Genomic DNA, 17,679 nt, shown 5'->3' with positions numbered 1-17,679 from the left:
GATTGGAATAAGAAGAGGCTACATTATGGCAGCACCTTCTCTCGAGTAATTGTGAGCAGAAAAGAGAAGGTAGCGTATGCATAAATTCACTTGCATTTTACTATAATAACTTTATAATAACTTATATGCCCGGTGCACCTTATCAGATTAATCAGAAATGCTTACGCAACTCCAATAGCGCAATAAGAAAAAGTCAGTGCTCACTAGGACTTATACCCTGATAAGCATTGATCCCATGTGTAGGTATATATATATAAGAAATATCAATATCATACCTCACTGAGATGCGGTCAAAGAAAAGTGCCAATCTGGTATTTTTTAAAATCGGTTTTTAAACCGGAAATAGTTTTATAATTCAAACAGACGTTTCTGCAAATGCCGTCATTAACCATTTAGCAGTTACCTTTCACGCTAATAACTTAGACAAGTAGCACCTCTAGACAGCTCATGAATTACTAATTGTTTACCCAGTTGAGTTTTTACATGGCATGACTTTTTCACTATTAAACAATGAGCTAAATATCATATAAGATAAGGCTATAAGAAAATACACGAGTGGAGTGTTGTCATGTTGTCACCCTGAACTTTGAAAATATTGTGCCGTTGGTTTTTGTAGTAAATGTAGTAATTTCGATTAATATACAAAAAAAAATATTCGTTTGTGACTGCCACCCTCGCCTTTTGGCTGAAGAATATATTTTCATGTATATTATTTTGTATTGCTACAGCTGCAGAATCGTATGAAATTGTATGTAGTTGCACCATGGACAGATGACGTACATGCCAATCAGGGGACTGTATTGTGCGAGTTAGGAGTTTAATTAATGGGAATCAAGCACACCGGTAAGAAACAACTGTTCTTGTTATTCCATTTTCTTTTGTCTTAATTATAAAATTATATTTTAGTTTACATAAACGTTGATTGGAGCATCGTGCAACAGATAGGCTTAAATTAAGCATCAACAGCTAAGAGGCCATATGGGTCAAACGCTCGTAAGTCGCGTCATCGCCGCCGCCCAATAATTTCCTCGAAGGCGTAGAACTAGAAGAAATGAATATCTATAAACAATTGTCATCATTATACATCCAGGTATGCTTTTTTTGAAGATCCTTCACTTGGACAGAGAACAAAAAGCACATTCACAAGTTACCCAGCTGATAGGAATAACAGTACCTTCTCTCTAATCATTCATGTTTTAACTAGAGTTAACCTAATACCGCCCTGGTTACCCTAATGCATCGTGTACCGCTTCATCTTCTCCGCATACACTGTTCATGCTACATACTAGCTTGTCTATCGTTGAATTTTAGGACATTTCTCTATAAACTGTTTTTTAGGTTGAAATCTGAAAATCCTTTTTAATGCACTCATTAGCTGTGGAAGCGTTTCCTCTATATTTATTCTATGATTCGATGGATTAGCAGCCATTAACGACTAGGCAAACCTGTATTATGTCAAACAATACAGAAAAAATGGAAGACATACACTAACTCTTTTTTTTTGTTGTATTTTGTTTGCCGGAAATATATGGTAAAATTTACTTGGTGGTTTAAATTTAAAATTACTGAAGTTACTTTTTTTTCTAATAAACTGGTAACATGGTCGGTAATCCTCTCTACTCCGTGTTGGTGGTGCAAGGAAATAGTTGCCGAGATAATCTTGTAGGTATCCGAGGTACTTTTAGCACAGATGCTGCCTGGGTCTTTGCAAACACCACCATTTAGGGTCTATGAGTTAAAAAAAAAGCGTATGCCTTAGAACGGTCCGGCGAATGATGTGGAAAGTATAACATTACGAATGTGATAATAAGGATGAAAGTAAACGCCTATCTCTGATGAGGAAGCGGCAGTAAGTGACATCTCTAACTGGGAGGCCTAGCTTGCATGTTTTGGTGGAGAGCTTACTTAAGATCTCACGCAAACCCTTACGCAGCTCGCAGGCCCTGCCAAAGGTAAAGCTTCATCGCACATTTGTGTCCTTTTCGCTGCGGATCTGGAAGATACGACGCACCACATCTTAGCACCCTGTGCAGCGCTTATTCGCGCTGGAGAGAGACACGTGACAGAACTAATGATATTGTCTCTAGGCATCGGCATAATGGGGTTCACATCCTTCATCATCCTGTGGCGAGAGTGCTGGGGGAAAGAAACGTTCTGGAATAGAAAATCTCGACAGAAAACGATTAATGTAGTTACGGCTGAGCAACATGGCAGATGATGATTTAACCGCCTCAAAGAACGCATGGGAGGGTTATACTCCTGTACAGGAAGCTAATCCGTCTGAAGAACCTGGCTAAAATTACCTTGGCCTATCAGCCTGTACTCCTACTGTTGAATGAATATTTGGACTGGTTCGAAATACACCATGAGAGAGGATTAGCAACTATTTAGTAATGGTCTCGGCAGAAATAAGCCCAACCCCAGTGGAACTGAGTTTTACGCTCAGCTCACGTAAGATCGACATTATGCCCTGACGGTGCTGATAGTACGGAACCTGTGTTATTCAAATTCCCTATAGGAAAATAATGTACTTAGGGTCCTTGAATCGCCAGATCCAAAACCCTAGTTGGGATGCATTACATCTTCACACATCTCTGGAATTACCAAAAACAGGTCGTCGTGCAGTTAAGTCTGCCACTAGAATCAAATTTCTTTTCCTGATCTCTTCAACATTGCCTATCGCGGTAATGCTACCGCAAAAAATAATATTTCCAGCTACCTCTATTACTTGGTAATCAGGGTTTTTCTCAAATAGCTTAGAATCAATGTAGAAGAAAAAAGAAAGAGAAAAAACAACCGTGCATTTATTCATATATAATAAAACCAAGCTGATGGAGCACTCTTACCAAACGTATGCCATATAATAGATAGATAAAGTCGAATGAAATCTAATGTGAGCACCGAATACTATAATTTTGATCTTTATTCTTGCACACTAATAAACAGGTAGCTTCGAAATATCACATAAGACACATACATACACCATATAAATGGCAATAAAAAAGATTACAGAATTGAGTCTTTTGCCACTGCTATAAAGGACTAATTCCTGAACATGGGCATCTCTGTTTTCCGTGCCGTTATTGTATCGAGTGCCAATGCCCACAACAACGTCAAAGTCTTCAAGCTTATTGAACATACGTGATAAGCTACAGATTGTATCGTCTTAGTCTTTTACAAATGGATTGATATTGTTCGCAGCCCTGATCTAGACAGACGTACACAAGGTAACATTCAAAGCTGAGAAACGTTTTGAGTACCTTTTAGGAAGCCAGGTAGATCAAGCTTGCCGGCGAATATATGGTAAGCGTCTGCGTCAAAGTTATTAGCTAATAAGTTTTAGAAATCTATAATCTTGGTCAACCAGACCCAGAACAGCGACCCTGTAATAGATGATAAACGCTAAAATGAATACTAAGATCAGAAGGCCAAATATGACCCACTGTCTCTTGTGTAGTTGTGAATCTCTGTATGAGTCTGTGCTTGGCATAATTTTAACAGACACAGAACCTATTTAGATTCTGTTTAGCGCTTGATAAATTGCCACTGCCGTTAGCTGAAATCAACGAAATGATGAGTAGGCTTTATTCTTTATGGGTGGATGAAAAGTTTCAAACTGAAAATTAGAAAAAAATTAAATTATTAATTTATAAAAAAGTGAAAATGTATCCTTATGCACTTACTACTGTCGTCCTAACTTTTACTGTAAAATACCTATTTTACAGAAAAATTGCTGGAAGGTATTTTCAGCACGGACTTTTCAGTACAGACGGGTGTTCGCGTTGCTTAACAAACGTTGCTCAGATGGCAATGTAATTCACTCAATGTCAGGTATACAAGGTAAACGAATGAGAGTTGCCGATAGCGCATAACCTTGGGGATACTACCAATAGACATTTACGACTTACAGCAAGAAAAACCATGCGCTAAATACCGAGCTATAACAGAAATCAACAAAGACAATATATATACTCAATCGAATTAATTAACTTAGTACATGTTATGTTGATGGTACAACGGTGCTTGTTTGTCAGCACAAGGTAACGGACGCTTACGTGACATATCACAACTATCTTGTAAACGAATGTAATGTCTGATACGATAGGCAATGCCAGGAACCGGAACGACATAGATACTTACGTCGTCGCGCGGCCAACGTCGATAGACAAAGCGTACAATACGGTATGCTTAGAAATATAATTGCACAAGCCAGATTTACAATTAGTTGATCGGGAAAGTATTTTGACTATCAGATTAATACGTTCGGATTTTTTTTCTCCTAATGACCACAAGTTTCCAGAAATTATTCTTAATTCGTTTCTAGCCAAGAACGTTCATGATATTTAAGAGTACACAAAAGCCAAATTAGTACAGGCGGAAGTAACTGTTTTGATTAACGAAGTATTTGCCGAGAATGTCTTTTTGGTGGTTTTCTCACACAATTAGAGCACAGCGATCCCTAATTTTTTGGCCGCACCCCACCTTTTAAGCAAAGTAGAGCAGATCGCTTTAAAGACCTTCAACCCAGCCATTAGTAATAGATGGTTAGACCGTCGTTCATGTTTTGGGACGAACAGGCTTCTCAGTAAGCAGCTCGTGGACTTTCACAGAAGACAACGTACAAAAAAAGGTCCAGGTATGACTCTGTACGCAGATAGAAGTACCTTGAGTATATTGCAGCGCTGCCTCCTTGTGCAAGCCGAACACTATTTGATAGGTTTTTGATGCCACGCACAAGGAGATCAGGCAAAGAGAATAGGCACAGATGACTTTTGAGGTGCATAAACGGTCAAATTAAGCGTTATATATGCGTCAACGTGACAGTAACTGAAATGTTGTTAGTTGGAATTAGCTGGAGCGCAAGTATGACGGACAGATTAACTTCGTCGTAAAAGAGTAGGCTTTCAGGCCTGGGACCTTCACTAAACTTGCACCCTTGGCCGACGTAACCCTTCAAACTAAACCCGCTGTATCTATTCGCTCTTTTCAAGGATAATGTTCTATGCCATAGAAATCCAGTATAGTAGGGGGTCGTACTGTTTGTATGATGGCACTTCTCTTATATTCAACACGTGCTATGGACATTGTGTAATCAGTGACAAAATGACCGTAGTTAGAGTAAATGTTCGCGTTCGAAATCCCATACTTATTGAGAATTTAAATGTTTGGTTTACCGTAATCCGACATAAAAGTAAAAATAACATCCGTATCCATGTTTTGATATACGCTTAGGAAGAAATTCAAGCATAACGAGATTTCTCGAACCTTTTCACAGCAGCGAAACGTGGCCATCGAAGATGCTTTGATTACAAACTGTCGACGTACAAGCGAGAAGATCTACCGATAATTAGTGACACGAAAGTCTTCTTTAATCATCAAATAATGTTTAGTCAGTGCTATTATTAGTTAATGCTATAATTATATATTAATGCTATAATTTTGATACAAATTAGCAAATGTGCGAAAGTAAGTCAAGTCATCAACATTAAGTATAGTAACGTTGATGTAAGTATTCTCTTTATATACGTATTGGACAGCAAGAGGGTAGTTGTTCAGTTTCTGGGGAATTTCGAAGAGGTGCTGTAGTCGCTTGTGGAACTGCTCAGATGACCAGTAAATGTGTAAATGCGGATAGAAATTACGAGAACTTGTAGCGGTAAAATTCCATTCAAGTAAAAATAGATGGCACCCATTGAGGGCACCGATACTTCAAAAATGTTCGATCGTGCGTAAACTTGTTGCATAAGTCAAAACAGCAGTTTAATTATTATTATTGGTTGTTCTTGGTGTTTATTTTTTTTTTTGTAAAGTAACCAGCTCAGCAGCGCAGCTTGACAGTTCATACCAGCAAATGTCATTACAAGCATTTTGTGGTCACATGTATAGGCAAAATATATCTGAACCCAGTCTTAGGTTAGAGTTCGATTTGAAAAAAGAAACCTTTTCAGCCTTAAATTGAGCATCCTAGTCAAATCGGCTACCTATATTCATGCATATGCCCAGTGATTCATATACATATGGTCTCAAGCAATTCTGACCAGAATTATTCTGATTATCGGGGATATTTTTGCATAGAACTAAATTTACTTACGCCGTTTTTTGCTGTTACTGAGCTGATTAACTCAGCCGAACAAACCGTCAACCTTTCATTTGTTCTTTTCTACTCCCCAGTTCCCAAGCTTTTAGCAATTTAGCTTCCACTCAGGGAACCTTATTTGTTTAGCCCTTGACGCATTCGATTCATATTGTGATAGACGCATGATAATTGATTGAAGATACGGTACGTAAGGCTAGAAGACAGCCTTCCATTAAGATTCTTTAAAATGATTTTCTAGAATCATTTAGATCCAAGTCTTCCTATCTATCTAGCTTTAGTCATCGTCAATCCTTTCACCAAAGAAATGGTTTGAAGCTTAGTAGCAAGGCGATTAGTATAATGGCTTAACTCAGCGAGGCCAGCCAGTGAAAAAGATGTTCCGCTGCGGTAATGTCATAGGGTCTCATCTGTTGCAGCCGAGGCCTACCATTCTTCAAGTTTTGCGTCGATGACCTTGGATGTCATTCAAGTTTGCAGGAGCGTGTTGATGCTTGTAACAGAGTTGCTGAAAAGTTTTTGAACGGATGCGTTGTATAACGGACAGAACCATTCGCAACGATTGTAGAAAGCAGCAATGGCGAGGAACAATCTGGGATATTTGTTACCGGCGTTCACTCGGTTCACCGGCCGAAGAAAGATCGGGTAAAAGAACTGGCGGTTAGCTTTATAGCCAGGTGGTTGAGCCTTCAGAGGGAAGAGCGTAAATAAAAAGAAATCGTTGAAATTAAATAATAGACGCTGTACACTAGAATCTTCAAATTTTCTTCATGGAAGAACACCACCACATCAATCGTTCTAGTGCATTTCAGAATTATATATATATTCAACTGCATACAGGATATATACATATATTCTGTGTACAATTTCATTAAATAGTCGTTTAAAAACTTTGTAAGCTAGTAAATGTCGGAAGGGTCCTCATAAGAAAGAGCTTTATATTGCAGAAGCGTATTGGATTTCGTTAGAAGATCGTTAAAAAGCCCCATCGACAATCAGATCGGTCGGAACAGTCTATAAATATATGCACATATGTCCACTCATATCTACTCTGACCTTTTTTGTGGGCCATATTAGTTGGACAGTCGCAGAGCCTGTAAACATCGTAAATAAGATACGTAGATAGACTTTGAACAAGCAGAGTTTCTGATAACTTCTAAAGCTGCTGGTAACTGTAGGCAGCCGTGGCCAGTCGTTTACTCGTTCGTATCAACGTTTTGCTTCTCCTGGTGACGTCGCTAGTATGCACTGGACTTTGCTGTGACCTTGTGACATCAAAATGGCCAAAATTACCATACATCTTACCTATTAATAGGCTAAAAAAGCATCATCTATCTTGTGCTTCAGCACCTTTGCTGACAGAGGTAGGTAAATGTCGATGATATATCGATGAATAGATGAGAACAGAGAGAGCACCAGCAGCACGTTACGCCCTTCGAAAGACTATCGCTGCGCACAATAGCCGATGATAGGTGCTACGTAATACCGTTAACGGGTGAAGAATTACGTAGGGGACATTGAGGCACCTCTTCGAAGTTACGCCAAGAGGTTGAACAAAGCGTTTAATTGCCCCAACGATGCCACGAGGATTTCTACGGTGTTTCAGTGCGTGTTAAATGTGTAAATGCATTTTTACTAACGCCGTTTACAATGTATTATCAAATATCTCATTAAGGCTGGCGCTCGTACGAAATCGTACACTGATACTTGATCTAAAAGCTCCGCTTCATCTGCCACGATAACAATCTTGAGTTCTGTATATTTGGCTTTCTGAGAGTGCCTATCGATAAGAGTTCGGTGATTTATATTCTTGATACGCGTTTAGGAGAGTTGTGATGAACTACAGAAAAATCGGTTTGACCTGACAACAACGCGAGCTAAATGCACGCTTGCCCATAATTAGTAGAGAAACAAGCGAGAAGCATAAACATGTCTAATGGTACGTTATAAGCATATTGCGAGATGCAAGATTTACTTTTGAAAACGATATGGACAAACCAATACACCCTAGGTGTATTTCATTGTTCGTGACTTTTTCTTCTAGGAAAGCCTGGGCCCATCTAAGAGATGGTTGTATATGCGACAGTCGTTCAAAGATCTCCTGAGACAGTATTTGACTCTTTTCCTGAAATATTGTCCATTCAACCAACTCGTCGGGTTGTCTCATTTTATGGTTGAAAAGTGGTGTTATTCCTAATCAGAGAAGTGTCGAAGTATTTAAACAACTCGAAATAAGATCCAAAATAAAGATGTCGTAATGTTAGCTATACTTTGAAGCAGAAATGTTGGCGCAGTTTGGTACGATAATGGATTCAGATGACAGACGCTCTAGAAAAGCGGAATTGATCTGTTTGAAAATGAAATAGATACTCATTTTTTTACTTGCTAGATCGTGGATTGTTTAAAGTGATCCAATGAATCACCTTAATGTTATAGATTGTGCTGATAAGTATGGAGCGTCTTATGTATGAGATCAATATATAGAGTGAGACGCGAAGTACCGCTATAGTGGACATTTTATAACCATATAATAACCAAGAAAAACATTTGCTGGTTCGTTAGATCACGTCGTCACACAGCACGATCCCCGCTTTCAAAAAAGCCTAACGAGCACAATACTTTAGCGCCAACAAGCGGCATCGCCCAGAAAGGAATGAAAAAATGTTGGACATGTTACATTGGTTCAGAATTTAGTCTTTACATGGAACCATAGCTGTGGAGCCAGTTCAGAGTAAGCTGTTACCTCAGACCAGAGAGAGAGAGAGAGATGGGGGGAGGGGGTAGCGAGGGCTGCGAGTGATTTTCAATGCCACCAACCGCTCCGCGAACAAAAGCCGTTGTGGTCAATTCTATTTTGCGTGTTTTGGTGCCTAGCTATCGTGCCAGTAAATCCTGGAGATGCGCATTTAAAGATTGAATAGCGCGCTAATATTCCCCAGCACCGGATCCAGCGAAGGCGTTTCTGGTTCATTGTGTCTCACTTGCCCAGGAGCGAAATTTGCATTCGACTGATCAGCCTTAACGTTCACAGAAACTGAGAACAGGGCATGTAAAACTGTCGACTCACTTTCCAGTAGTAAGGGCAGAAGGAATAGAGTCATATTAGACCATCAGCTATGCAACGGATGATCATCGGGGTTCCAAATAAAAATTTTCTCCATCCACTAGACAGTGATTCAGTCGTCCGGACAAATATCACTCTTGACGGCAACAACGACAACAGCCATAAACTATCGTCGTACACAGATCTGCAACTATATCAAAGCAGTAACTGTTCAATCCTTTTGCCTGTCTGACACACAATGGACCTTGTCGATAAATCAACGTCAATCTAAAACAGCTGTCGTTAACAATCGCAACAAAGAAGAGGCCCATATGAAACGGAGCCAGTGATCAGGGACTTACTTTGCTCTGCAGCGCCTCGGACCGACGCCAGCGCCCTCACATTTATAAAAAGCAATTTTTCGCACTTCCTAGGCAACTTAAGCGCTACCTAACGGACGAGCAATAGAGACCAGCACATGGTGAGTAAACACCTCTACCTATAGTCGATTACTTCTCCACAAGAGACTACCTATCGTTTAACCATACAAATTGTGTTGCTTTATGATTAAAGCAAGCTCTGAACGGACTGATGTTTTGAAAAATAAAAGAATGAAGTAAAGTAAAAGACAGTGATGTTCCTGAAATTTAGGGTGGTGCCTATAGCAACAGAATAGCTCACAGTTTCGATAATTTATCGAACTCGAGCTAGTTCATCTTTCTACGGAAAAAATACGGCCGTAATTACTATTGCATATTTAGAATTGTGTTTATTAATTTCAAGGCTCATTTACATTGTTTCCATATATAGGGTAAACCGGTCTCCTCGTCCATTTGTTTTGTTCCTATAACATGCTCGTTACCTGTTGTCTGTAACTTAGATACACGGACGGATGTCGATCGACTATTTGTTCTATGTGTCAGTTATAATCAACACAAATCTGTTATCGTAACCACATTAGCTTTGCAGATTTAGCGCACACAAAACGAATTTATCAATCTATAAACATCTTCGAGAAGGCTGAACGTACGGACCTGCATAGGACAAGCACACGGCGGCTAGCAGATATATTATCGCCTATAGAACAAGCATATACCGACTGAGTAAAAATGTTTATTCGTGTGTGTACGTGCGCCGTATTTAACCGATTGCCATAGCCGTTAGCATTAATGTTTGTCTACCGACTCGGCTTGTGCTGACATGAGCCGATTCACTGATTTTACATAGTAGTGCTGATCTGTACGTTTTTCTGTTAAATTGGAACACTTTGCCTTGCCTTCGACGCCGCGTGTTTATACTCGCCCGTCAGCCGCACTGCCCCAGTACCTAGGCCAACCAGCTAAACTGTATCAGACTAACGCTTGTTGCTGACGTACTGACGAGCCGCGGTAAGGCGCCAGATGAGGAGTCAGTCACGAGACTGGCGAGATTAAGGAAGTTTGCCAAGCATTGAGCAATGGCTTCGTCGCGACAGCGGTAACACGACAAAAAGTCCGTTGCATGACCTGTCATCTGAACAACAACCGTTCGAGCCTTCCTAAACACAGTAACATGATCACGAACACAGTGACGATCTGAATGAATAAGTAGAAAGATGCAATCGTAAGGAGCGTCGATGCCGACATACGCTCGTCCATCCGATTAGTTTGTCTTTCTTTTAGCTCGAGTGTGTTTCCCGCTCGAGAGCTGCTTGCAAGCACTCGTATGTTGCTAATGGATGCATATGGCGGTCGACTTTCTCTCGAGATCGATGTATCTAGCGACCTGTGCACCGTTCAACTACATCATCCATAGCTTTTTCCGCCGATACTCTGCAGGTAGTTTCTGGGTCCGGACACATTTTTGCTATAAATATATAGAGCAAACATTGTCACCAGCTTGTTACTGACTGCTGGAGTTAGTCAGCAGCCGGACTAACGGATCAATAATTCCAAAAATTGATTATGGACGTTCTAAAGTTTTCTCATTTGGGAGTTAAAATAGGAGCGAGCATTACTCCCATTGCTTCGTAATTACTTTTCTAGTCAAATATTGAATTATACATTTATATTAGATATTTCGCTAATGTCTAGTGTCTAAAATGCTTTCTAACGAAGATCAAGAGGCAGTCAGGATTTTCTGAAGGCATCTTCTTGTTTCTGAACGCATTCCTAGTAGAAGATTGATGAGTTAGCTACCCGTTCAAAGAATCAAAATTCGATTAAAGTAAAACTCTCAAATCGAACATAGATTTATTATAGCGTGAATTTAATGCATCATGACGAATATGGCTGGGCATGACTTTTTTGAATCGGCGAAGTGAGCACAAAAGTGACATATGGGCAAATTTTTTGAAAATTCACGGCTACAAAATCAGTTGTTTGAAAAATGAAGATATTCATTTAGCGATTACAATGCGGCGTCCTGTGCCAAAAGAAGCCAGCAAATCGCTTTGACAATGCGTTATACTCTGGATCGGGTCTTCAGATGAAGAGGCGATCAATACGACGCAGTGTGTCTTCAACTATATATATATATATAGGTATGCGATCGAAGCATGGCGCTCGTTTGTTCTTGGCATCGTTTACCGTTTGTGTTTAGCGTTCATTTACATGTCAGTTGATCTAAAAGATTGGTTTTTGTAGTCATGTTGCTGCTGGTTGCTGAAATTGATCTTGCAGTGATTCTCCCGGTCGTTGGTTTCCTTATCCCTCGACGAAGGGATACCGTGGTCCTCGTAAAGTTTAGCCAGGTTCGTTATAAATTGGTTGTATGAGAGTCGGTCCACGTTCTCCATAACTAGGCTGAGAAATAGAAAGTCACCGACTGACATATTCCGACAAAGCTCATGGATTCGCTTATTACCGGCGAATCCCGGACGGCTTAATGATTTGTAGCGAATGTCGTGCAAATTGAGGAGCACAGCGACACGGTATAGTACGCTAAGCAGGGTGATTAGCGTCAATCCGAAAAACCAAAACCACAGTAGCAGATACACCTTCTCATTAATGATGTTCACAGAGAGTAAACACATATGGTCCGTGATCTCAACGTCGCCGGAGGATCCAAACGTCCGGAAGGTGCATTTCGTTACTCGGGGAAACAGCTTAATCATGGGATCATAGCGAATTTCCTGCGACCACTCAGTAAACGATATCACTTGTAGCCCATATTTGAAGAACTCGCCGCCAAGGAAGCGATCCATCAGATAAGTTTGGCCGACGACATTAACCAAGTTGAGCATTTCACAGAGCACATACCCTAGTCCATATCGAAGATTTATTCCATTTTGCATGCAGTAAACAACGGGATAGAGCACTTTCGTCATTTTTTTCGGTTCTGAGAATGATCCTCGAATTTCGCGAACAATATTTTTCAGTCGACCACCCTCAGTGGTTTTCCACATATAATGTGGGGTGTAGAATAGAACAGCCTGGAAGAGCAGGACAAAGCACACCCACTGATAGTACGCATGGTACACAACGTCGTCGTTCCTTGAATGGCTGACCCCTGGAAAGACAACCTGCGACCCAACCTGACCATGCCATTGAGATGGGATACTGAACGTCTTCTGGACCCAGCAGTACCGGTCAAGGAGCTCAGGCCGTACACTGTTGCGGGTGATGCAGTCGATGGGATCACCAAAAAATTGATATGACGTAACGAGAATCGAGCACCCAAGAAGCAGAAGCGAAGTAAAACGATAATGTAGACGAAACACTATGTTGTCGATAAGAACCTTATCCGGTTTAAAGCTGAGTAGACCCTTGGCAATGGTCAACAATTCCATGGTTTTCGAAAGTCCTGATTACAGAGCCAACAGAGATCAACTGAATAACAGTCTCTGATGCCCTAACTAATATGATGAAGCGTGGAAACGTGGCGAGGCATTTGCGGTTAGCGGCTATGGATTAGCCTGTTACCGAAGCCTGCACCAAGTGCCTACAAGTGGCCAACCGCGCGAAAATGGTAGAATTCGCGGATAAATTCGAATTGTGGTCGGATGATGCTCGCTAGCAGAGTTTCGAAATCAAGCAGTTACCACTAGTCTACTTGATTCGAGCGTTCTCTAAATGAATTTTGGTATTTCGTATTCGGTATCTCTACTTTGTACCTTTTCGACCTGCTCGTATTAGTAAATAGCGTTTAATTCGTAAAGGATTCGACAGTACCTGAATGAAATCATTGCTCTCTCTCATGAACCTCTAATTAGCTTAAGATATACCTGGTAGATATATCAATGGACACACTAAAGGCAAGCAATTTTTTCAAACCGAAACTAAATAATTCAAATCTAACAAATAAAAAAACATTTTAATAAATTGTTCTTCACTTATCATAAATTTCCCTGTAAATAGTTGACATTTTTATATAATATATATAATTGCTATAATTACATTTAAGCATTTTTCCTTTCGTACATATATGTATCGTAAGTCGCAGATCATAGACACGCTTACATAAAATGAAATCCACAACGCTACGAATCCACCATTACATCATGACTCGTGACCGCGGCATCTCCTCGTACTTGTTACTTGTGGAGTTTAATCCTACCGATAATTTACGATAACTCACCAGACCTCAGAAGGCGAAACCTTCTGAGAATTGCGGACGGGGTGACAGTGCGTAAATTTCTGACCAATTTTTTTTGTGTCGTACAAGCGTCGTTTGCTATTCCGGTTATGTTGACCTAACTACCTATTCGTACGAATCCATCGGGGTCATACTTGTTCTAACTATTTGTAGATTATTTAATAGAAATTTGTACCCTTTACGAATCAGCTTAGGTGTCCACCTTTATCTTTCCCGTAGACACGATTGCCCCGTAGTTGTAAATCAAATTGTGTGTTTTATCCAGTGATTGTTGTTTGTTTTGTGGGCATTTTTAATTGCTTATTGACGTACCACTATACATTTTGACGGCTGCGAGAATCACTATCAACTTTTGCGGCTGTCAACATAAATATCATATCTAAACAGTCCTGCTACTTTACAATTGCAGAATCATAATGAATGCGGCTGTGTATATCGTAACGGCCATGCTGGCGTGCTGTTGCTCAGGTAAGCTCTAACATACACACATACATACATACATACATACATGCATACATACATAAGGTATCTAAGCAGAAAATTATGCAACTTTTCAGTATTTGTGAAAAGAGAATGTACCTTCGTGGATCCACAATTTCGGAATTGTTTTTTTTTTGTATATTGTGTTTACAGACGAGTTTTTGTTGTGCAAAAAGTTAGCCTTATGATGATTAGCGAATTATAGCGTATAATAACAATGGTTATATGTTTTTGAAAAGTGATTTGATCTGCACCACAGTGCGCATTTGGGTAACTGCAAAATGCCCAGAGGTGGCAGGCTATAAATGTGCTATTTCTCTCCTTAACACTGTGATTTTGGGCTACTTAATTACTCACCGATCCGTTCAGCCGATACCGCCTCCGGAGACCACGCGTCCGACACTTCTCAGTTCGGAAAATGGAGGACATGTCTAGCAGATAAATTGCCCGCAAAAAAAAGGGAAGTGTTTGATGAATGTTTTATTAAGCCAGGCGGAACAGATATGAACAAATTTCGCCGAGGACTTAATTGTGTGTTAACCAGTGACGGACTACTGAAAAATCACAAGGTAACATATACCCGCGCGACACATAGTTAAGTACAATTGTTATACTTACGTATAGAGCTCTCGAGCTACAAATACGTAGATTAACAGCCGTTCCTTCATTAATCGGTATCTCGTACAATGAAGATACGTTTGCTAGAAAAAGCTAAATTCTAAATATTCTATACGTTTAGTCATGAATATTTTCAAATAAAGGCGTTATTTAGAAAAGGACATAAAATTTTAAACACTGCGTTCACACCTCACAACATGGCGGCGAACGTCGCTCACGTGACCTAGACCAATAACTAATTCGTCTAACGGTGAACGATAATCATGCTAGTTAGTCTTGTTTTTGTATTTGCTGTGTGCTTTTAAACGCTAAAGAAGAGCATACTATATGATACAAAGCTCTTAGTCTGTTAGGGAAATAAGCTGATAGTGTTTGGTTCACTCAGGAAGTCCTGGGTCAAAAGGAAGAGCATCTTACAGGACTCACGCTGTCATGTTCGTGTGCATTGAACCTCGCCTTAAAATCTTTGCGATAGCAAGGATCAGAATCACGTGTGATGTTATTGTCAATGACAAGAGTAATTCCTCGTGTGCAAACATGAAAAAAATTGTGTGAACCTTGTTCTTTAGTTAGAGTTTTTCGACTCACACCTTCTTCCGTCTCTGGTCCTCGATTGGATGTTAGCATATACTTAGCTTGCACTCGGCGTAAGTAAGCTCGATTTTTGCGTATGTTTATGTATTTAGGTCGATTTGAAGAAGATGTCAATGACCGCTGCTTCAGCAGGCTCGCCCGAACTTAAAAAAGCTTACGAGAATTGTCCCAAGGATGATAAGAATACCTCCGAGGATCGCAGTATAAAGTGTCTCATCGATCACCTCGAAGTCGATTGTAAGTTGGCGTCAAAGTAAGCAGAAGCAATTGAAATTATGCTGCAAAATTATCTGCTGGAATAAGGGTGGTTCCAGCGACAATGTTTGGTCGATAAGAATATAAAACAACTCATGTACCGGTGCTTCAGTTGAGCTATATTCTGTGAGATCGGACGTTTTGGGTTTACACGTCAGGCCATAAAACATTTAACAAAAGTCAATAAATTCGTGGATATTAAATGTTAGAACAAACGATAAATGTCTACTCAATTATGTGATCTACCGGAAATCGCGGAGGATACTTTCTTAGCTGGAATGGAGATCTCATGGTACTGAATCGAATGGTCATCAGCGTGGTCCTAGTGGCTTAAATTTGGTGCAAATGTTGACGGGTGGGAATATGGTGATTATCCACCAAGAATAAGGTCCTCTCAATGTTACGAAGCTACAGAAGAACAATATTGCATTTTTACTCCTTGCATTAGCAATATTAACACAGAACTGACTGCCAGCCAAAGCCCCTATTCAAAATCTCCCGAGGGAATGTTAAATGTGGGACGGTTATTTTCAATAACAGAAGCAACTGACAGACGACAAACCCCTATGGTAGCACATCTTCGTAGATAATCGACTTCTAAATAAAATTACATTAATATTTATATTATTAGTTATTTTTTACCTTCAGATAATGCGGAATAGATAGAGAATCAATATCGTAATATTAATTGAATACCAAAAATAAAGAAAATAGTTTGATGGCATCCAAGCAGGGTTGCGTAAACCTCATAAAGGTAAGTTTAAAGATTAAGCCTGATTCGGATTAAGGCCATCGATTGGCCTATAGAAGCTCTAGTGTTCGCTGTTTATTTAGCAGAGTAATGTATTCACTGGAAGCGACCACCAAACGTTAAATCCAAAACCGCAGAACGGCCCTAAAGAGCGATAGTTTCCACAAGGATTTTCCAACGAGTTTAGTCGTGGCTTTTCCGCAATAGCTAAGGAAATTCTAAATTCAATTTCTCCACCTGAATTATATTTAGGCGGTATGCTCATTTAGGTAGAACGTAACGTTTGCTACGAGACGCGTCGGCCGCCAATAGGCAGAGACGCCCTGTCGTAGTTTGAAGCCTAATTCAGTGAAGGGCCAGAACTCGCGAGCAAACTCGCGTTTTACGAAACGGTGAGTCCTTTTTATGAATGAGCATTCTATTGTATTTGAACTGATATTGTGTATATAATAAAATGTTCGGCAGTTTTCAAGATCTTCGTCCCATCTCCAGTCAAGTTCAGACAGCTCAGTGATCTGAACTGACGTCTGCGCATTTGCACAAGTATCAACTCAATAATTATAGTGAAAATACTTTTAATCGAGGGAAACAAACATATATTATTTATCATCCTCCGAATCCGTTGTTCGAAAGAAGAAATTACTGACTAGTTCTGTTCTAGCTGTCGTAGATGACAATGCGTTTTAGCTGCGTCTTTATTTAGCATGTTCAATGTTAAAAGATGGCGAATTTTTTATATAAGGTCATGAAAAAATGTTCTATACAATGAAAAATTAACCTGCTTGTATTGGTCGCTATCGCTATTCGAGAAATTCTGCTGCGTTAAAAATGACAGTTATGCCCCAGTTACTTTTAAAGAAAAATATACATTTGAACTTTTTAGCGTGCAGCAATATTCCTACGTCAGCAACACGGTTACGTCGCGCGGGCACAATATAAAATTATTGCATATATAAAAATCACTGCATAAAAAACTCGGAGCGTTCGAGAGCTAGACATGAGAACTCACTGTTGCATATTCTAGTAACCATAACGCAAATGGATAGATCTACTTCAGACGTTACTATGAGGTTTAGATCCGAAATTAATTCGAGAGCAGACATCGCTGTTTCAGTTTGGTTCAGTGTATACATCGGCATGCTTCATTTAGATGTCACCATCTTCTAACTCTGTACCGCGATTTCGACGTCGTTTCAGCCTGACCATTTGGACATATTATTCGTTGGAGTTCGCAGAAGATGCAGGTTATATTCATTTAGAACGGACGGA

At 39.9% G+C, this 17,679-nt stretch overlaps 2 protein-coding genes and 1 long non-coding RNA gene across 3 annotated transcripts; 1 reads left to right on the top strand and 2 right to left on the bottom strand.

The window, feature by feature from the left end:
• Positions 1-5,779: 5,779 nt before the first annotated feature.
• LOC147753040 (uncharacterized) lies at positions 5,780-9,342 on the bottom strand. The gene is made up of 3 exons (XR_015312440.1): positions 9,162-9,342; positions 7,151-7,188; positions 5,780-6,781 (listed from the first exon to the last, which is right to left on the bottom strand). It is a non-coding gene; the product is annotated as an uncharacterized LOC147753040 (long non-coding RNA).
• A 141-nt stretch (positions 9,343-9,483) lies between these two features.
• Positions 9,484-15,881, top strand: LOC111263747 (uncharacterized). The gene is made up of 4 exons (XM_022839119.2): positions 9,484-9,618; positions 14,122-14,180; positions 14,562-14,761; positions 15,497-15,881. The coding sequence occupies exons 2-4, from the start codon at positions 14,129-14,131 to the stop codon at positions 15,659-15,661; spliced, it is 417 nt and encodes a 138-aa protein (XP_022694854.1). The 5' UTR covers positions 9,484-9,618; positions 14,122-14,128; the 3' UTR covers positions 15,662-15,881.
• LOC111263740 (innexin inx2-like) lies at positions 11,725-12,906 on the bottom strand. The gene has a single exon (XM_086969776.1). It carries the CDS (start codon positions 12,904-12,906, stop codon positions 11,725-11,727), a length of 1,182 nt encoding a protein of 393 aa, XP_086825902.1.
• Positions 15,882-17,679: the final 1,798 nt, after the last annotated feature.

Source organism: Varroa jacobsoni, unplaced genomic scaffold, assembly GCF_002532875.2.
Source record: "Varroa jacobsoni isolate VJ856 unplaced genomic scaffold, vjacob_1.0 scaffold_788, whole genome shotgun sequence".
NCBI classification, from domain to species: domain Eukaryota; kingdom Metazoa; phylum Arthropoda; class Arachnida; order Mesostigmata; family Varroidae; genus Varroa; species Varroa jacobsoni.
This window is presented reverse-complemented; position numbering and strand designations above follow the sequence as displayed.

Excerpts from the sequence above, each read along its gene's own strand:
- LOC111263747 (XM_022839119.2), top strand. The coding sequence starts at position 14,129 with ATGAATGCGGCTGTGTATATCGTAACGGCCATGCTGGCGTGCTGTTGC. Across the intron at positions 14,181-14,561 it reads GCTGGCGTGCTGTTGCTCAG|CCGATACCGCCTCCGGAGAC; the intron begins GTAAGCTCTAAC and ends CGATCCGTTCAG. Across the intron at positions 14,762-15,496 it reads GACTACTGAAAAATCACAAG|GTCGATTTGAAGAAGATGTC; the intron begins GTAACATATACC and ends TTATGTATTTAG.
- LOC111263740 (XM_086969776.1), bottom strand. The coding sequence starts at position 12,906 with ATGGAATTGTTGACCATTGCCAAGGGTCTACTCAGCTTTAAACCGGAT.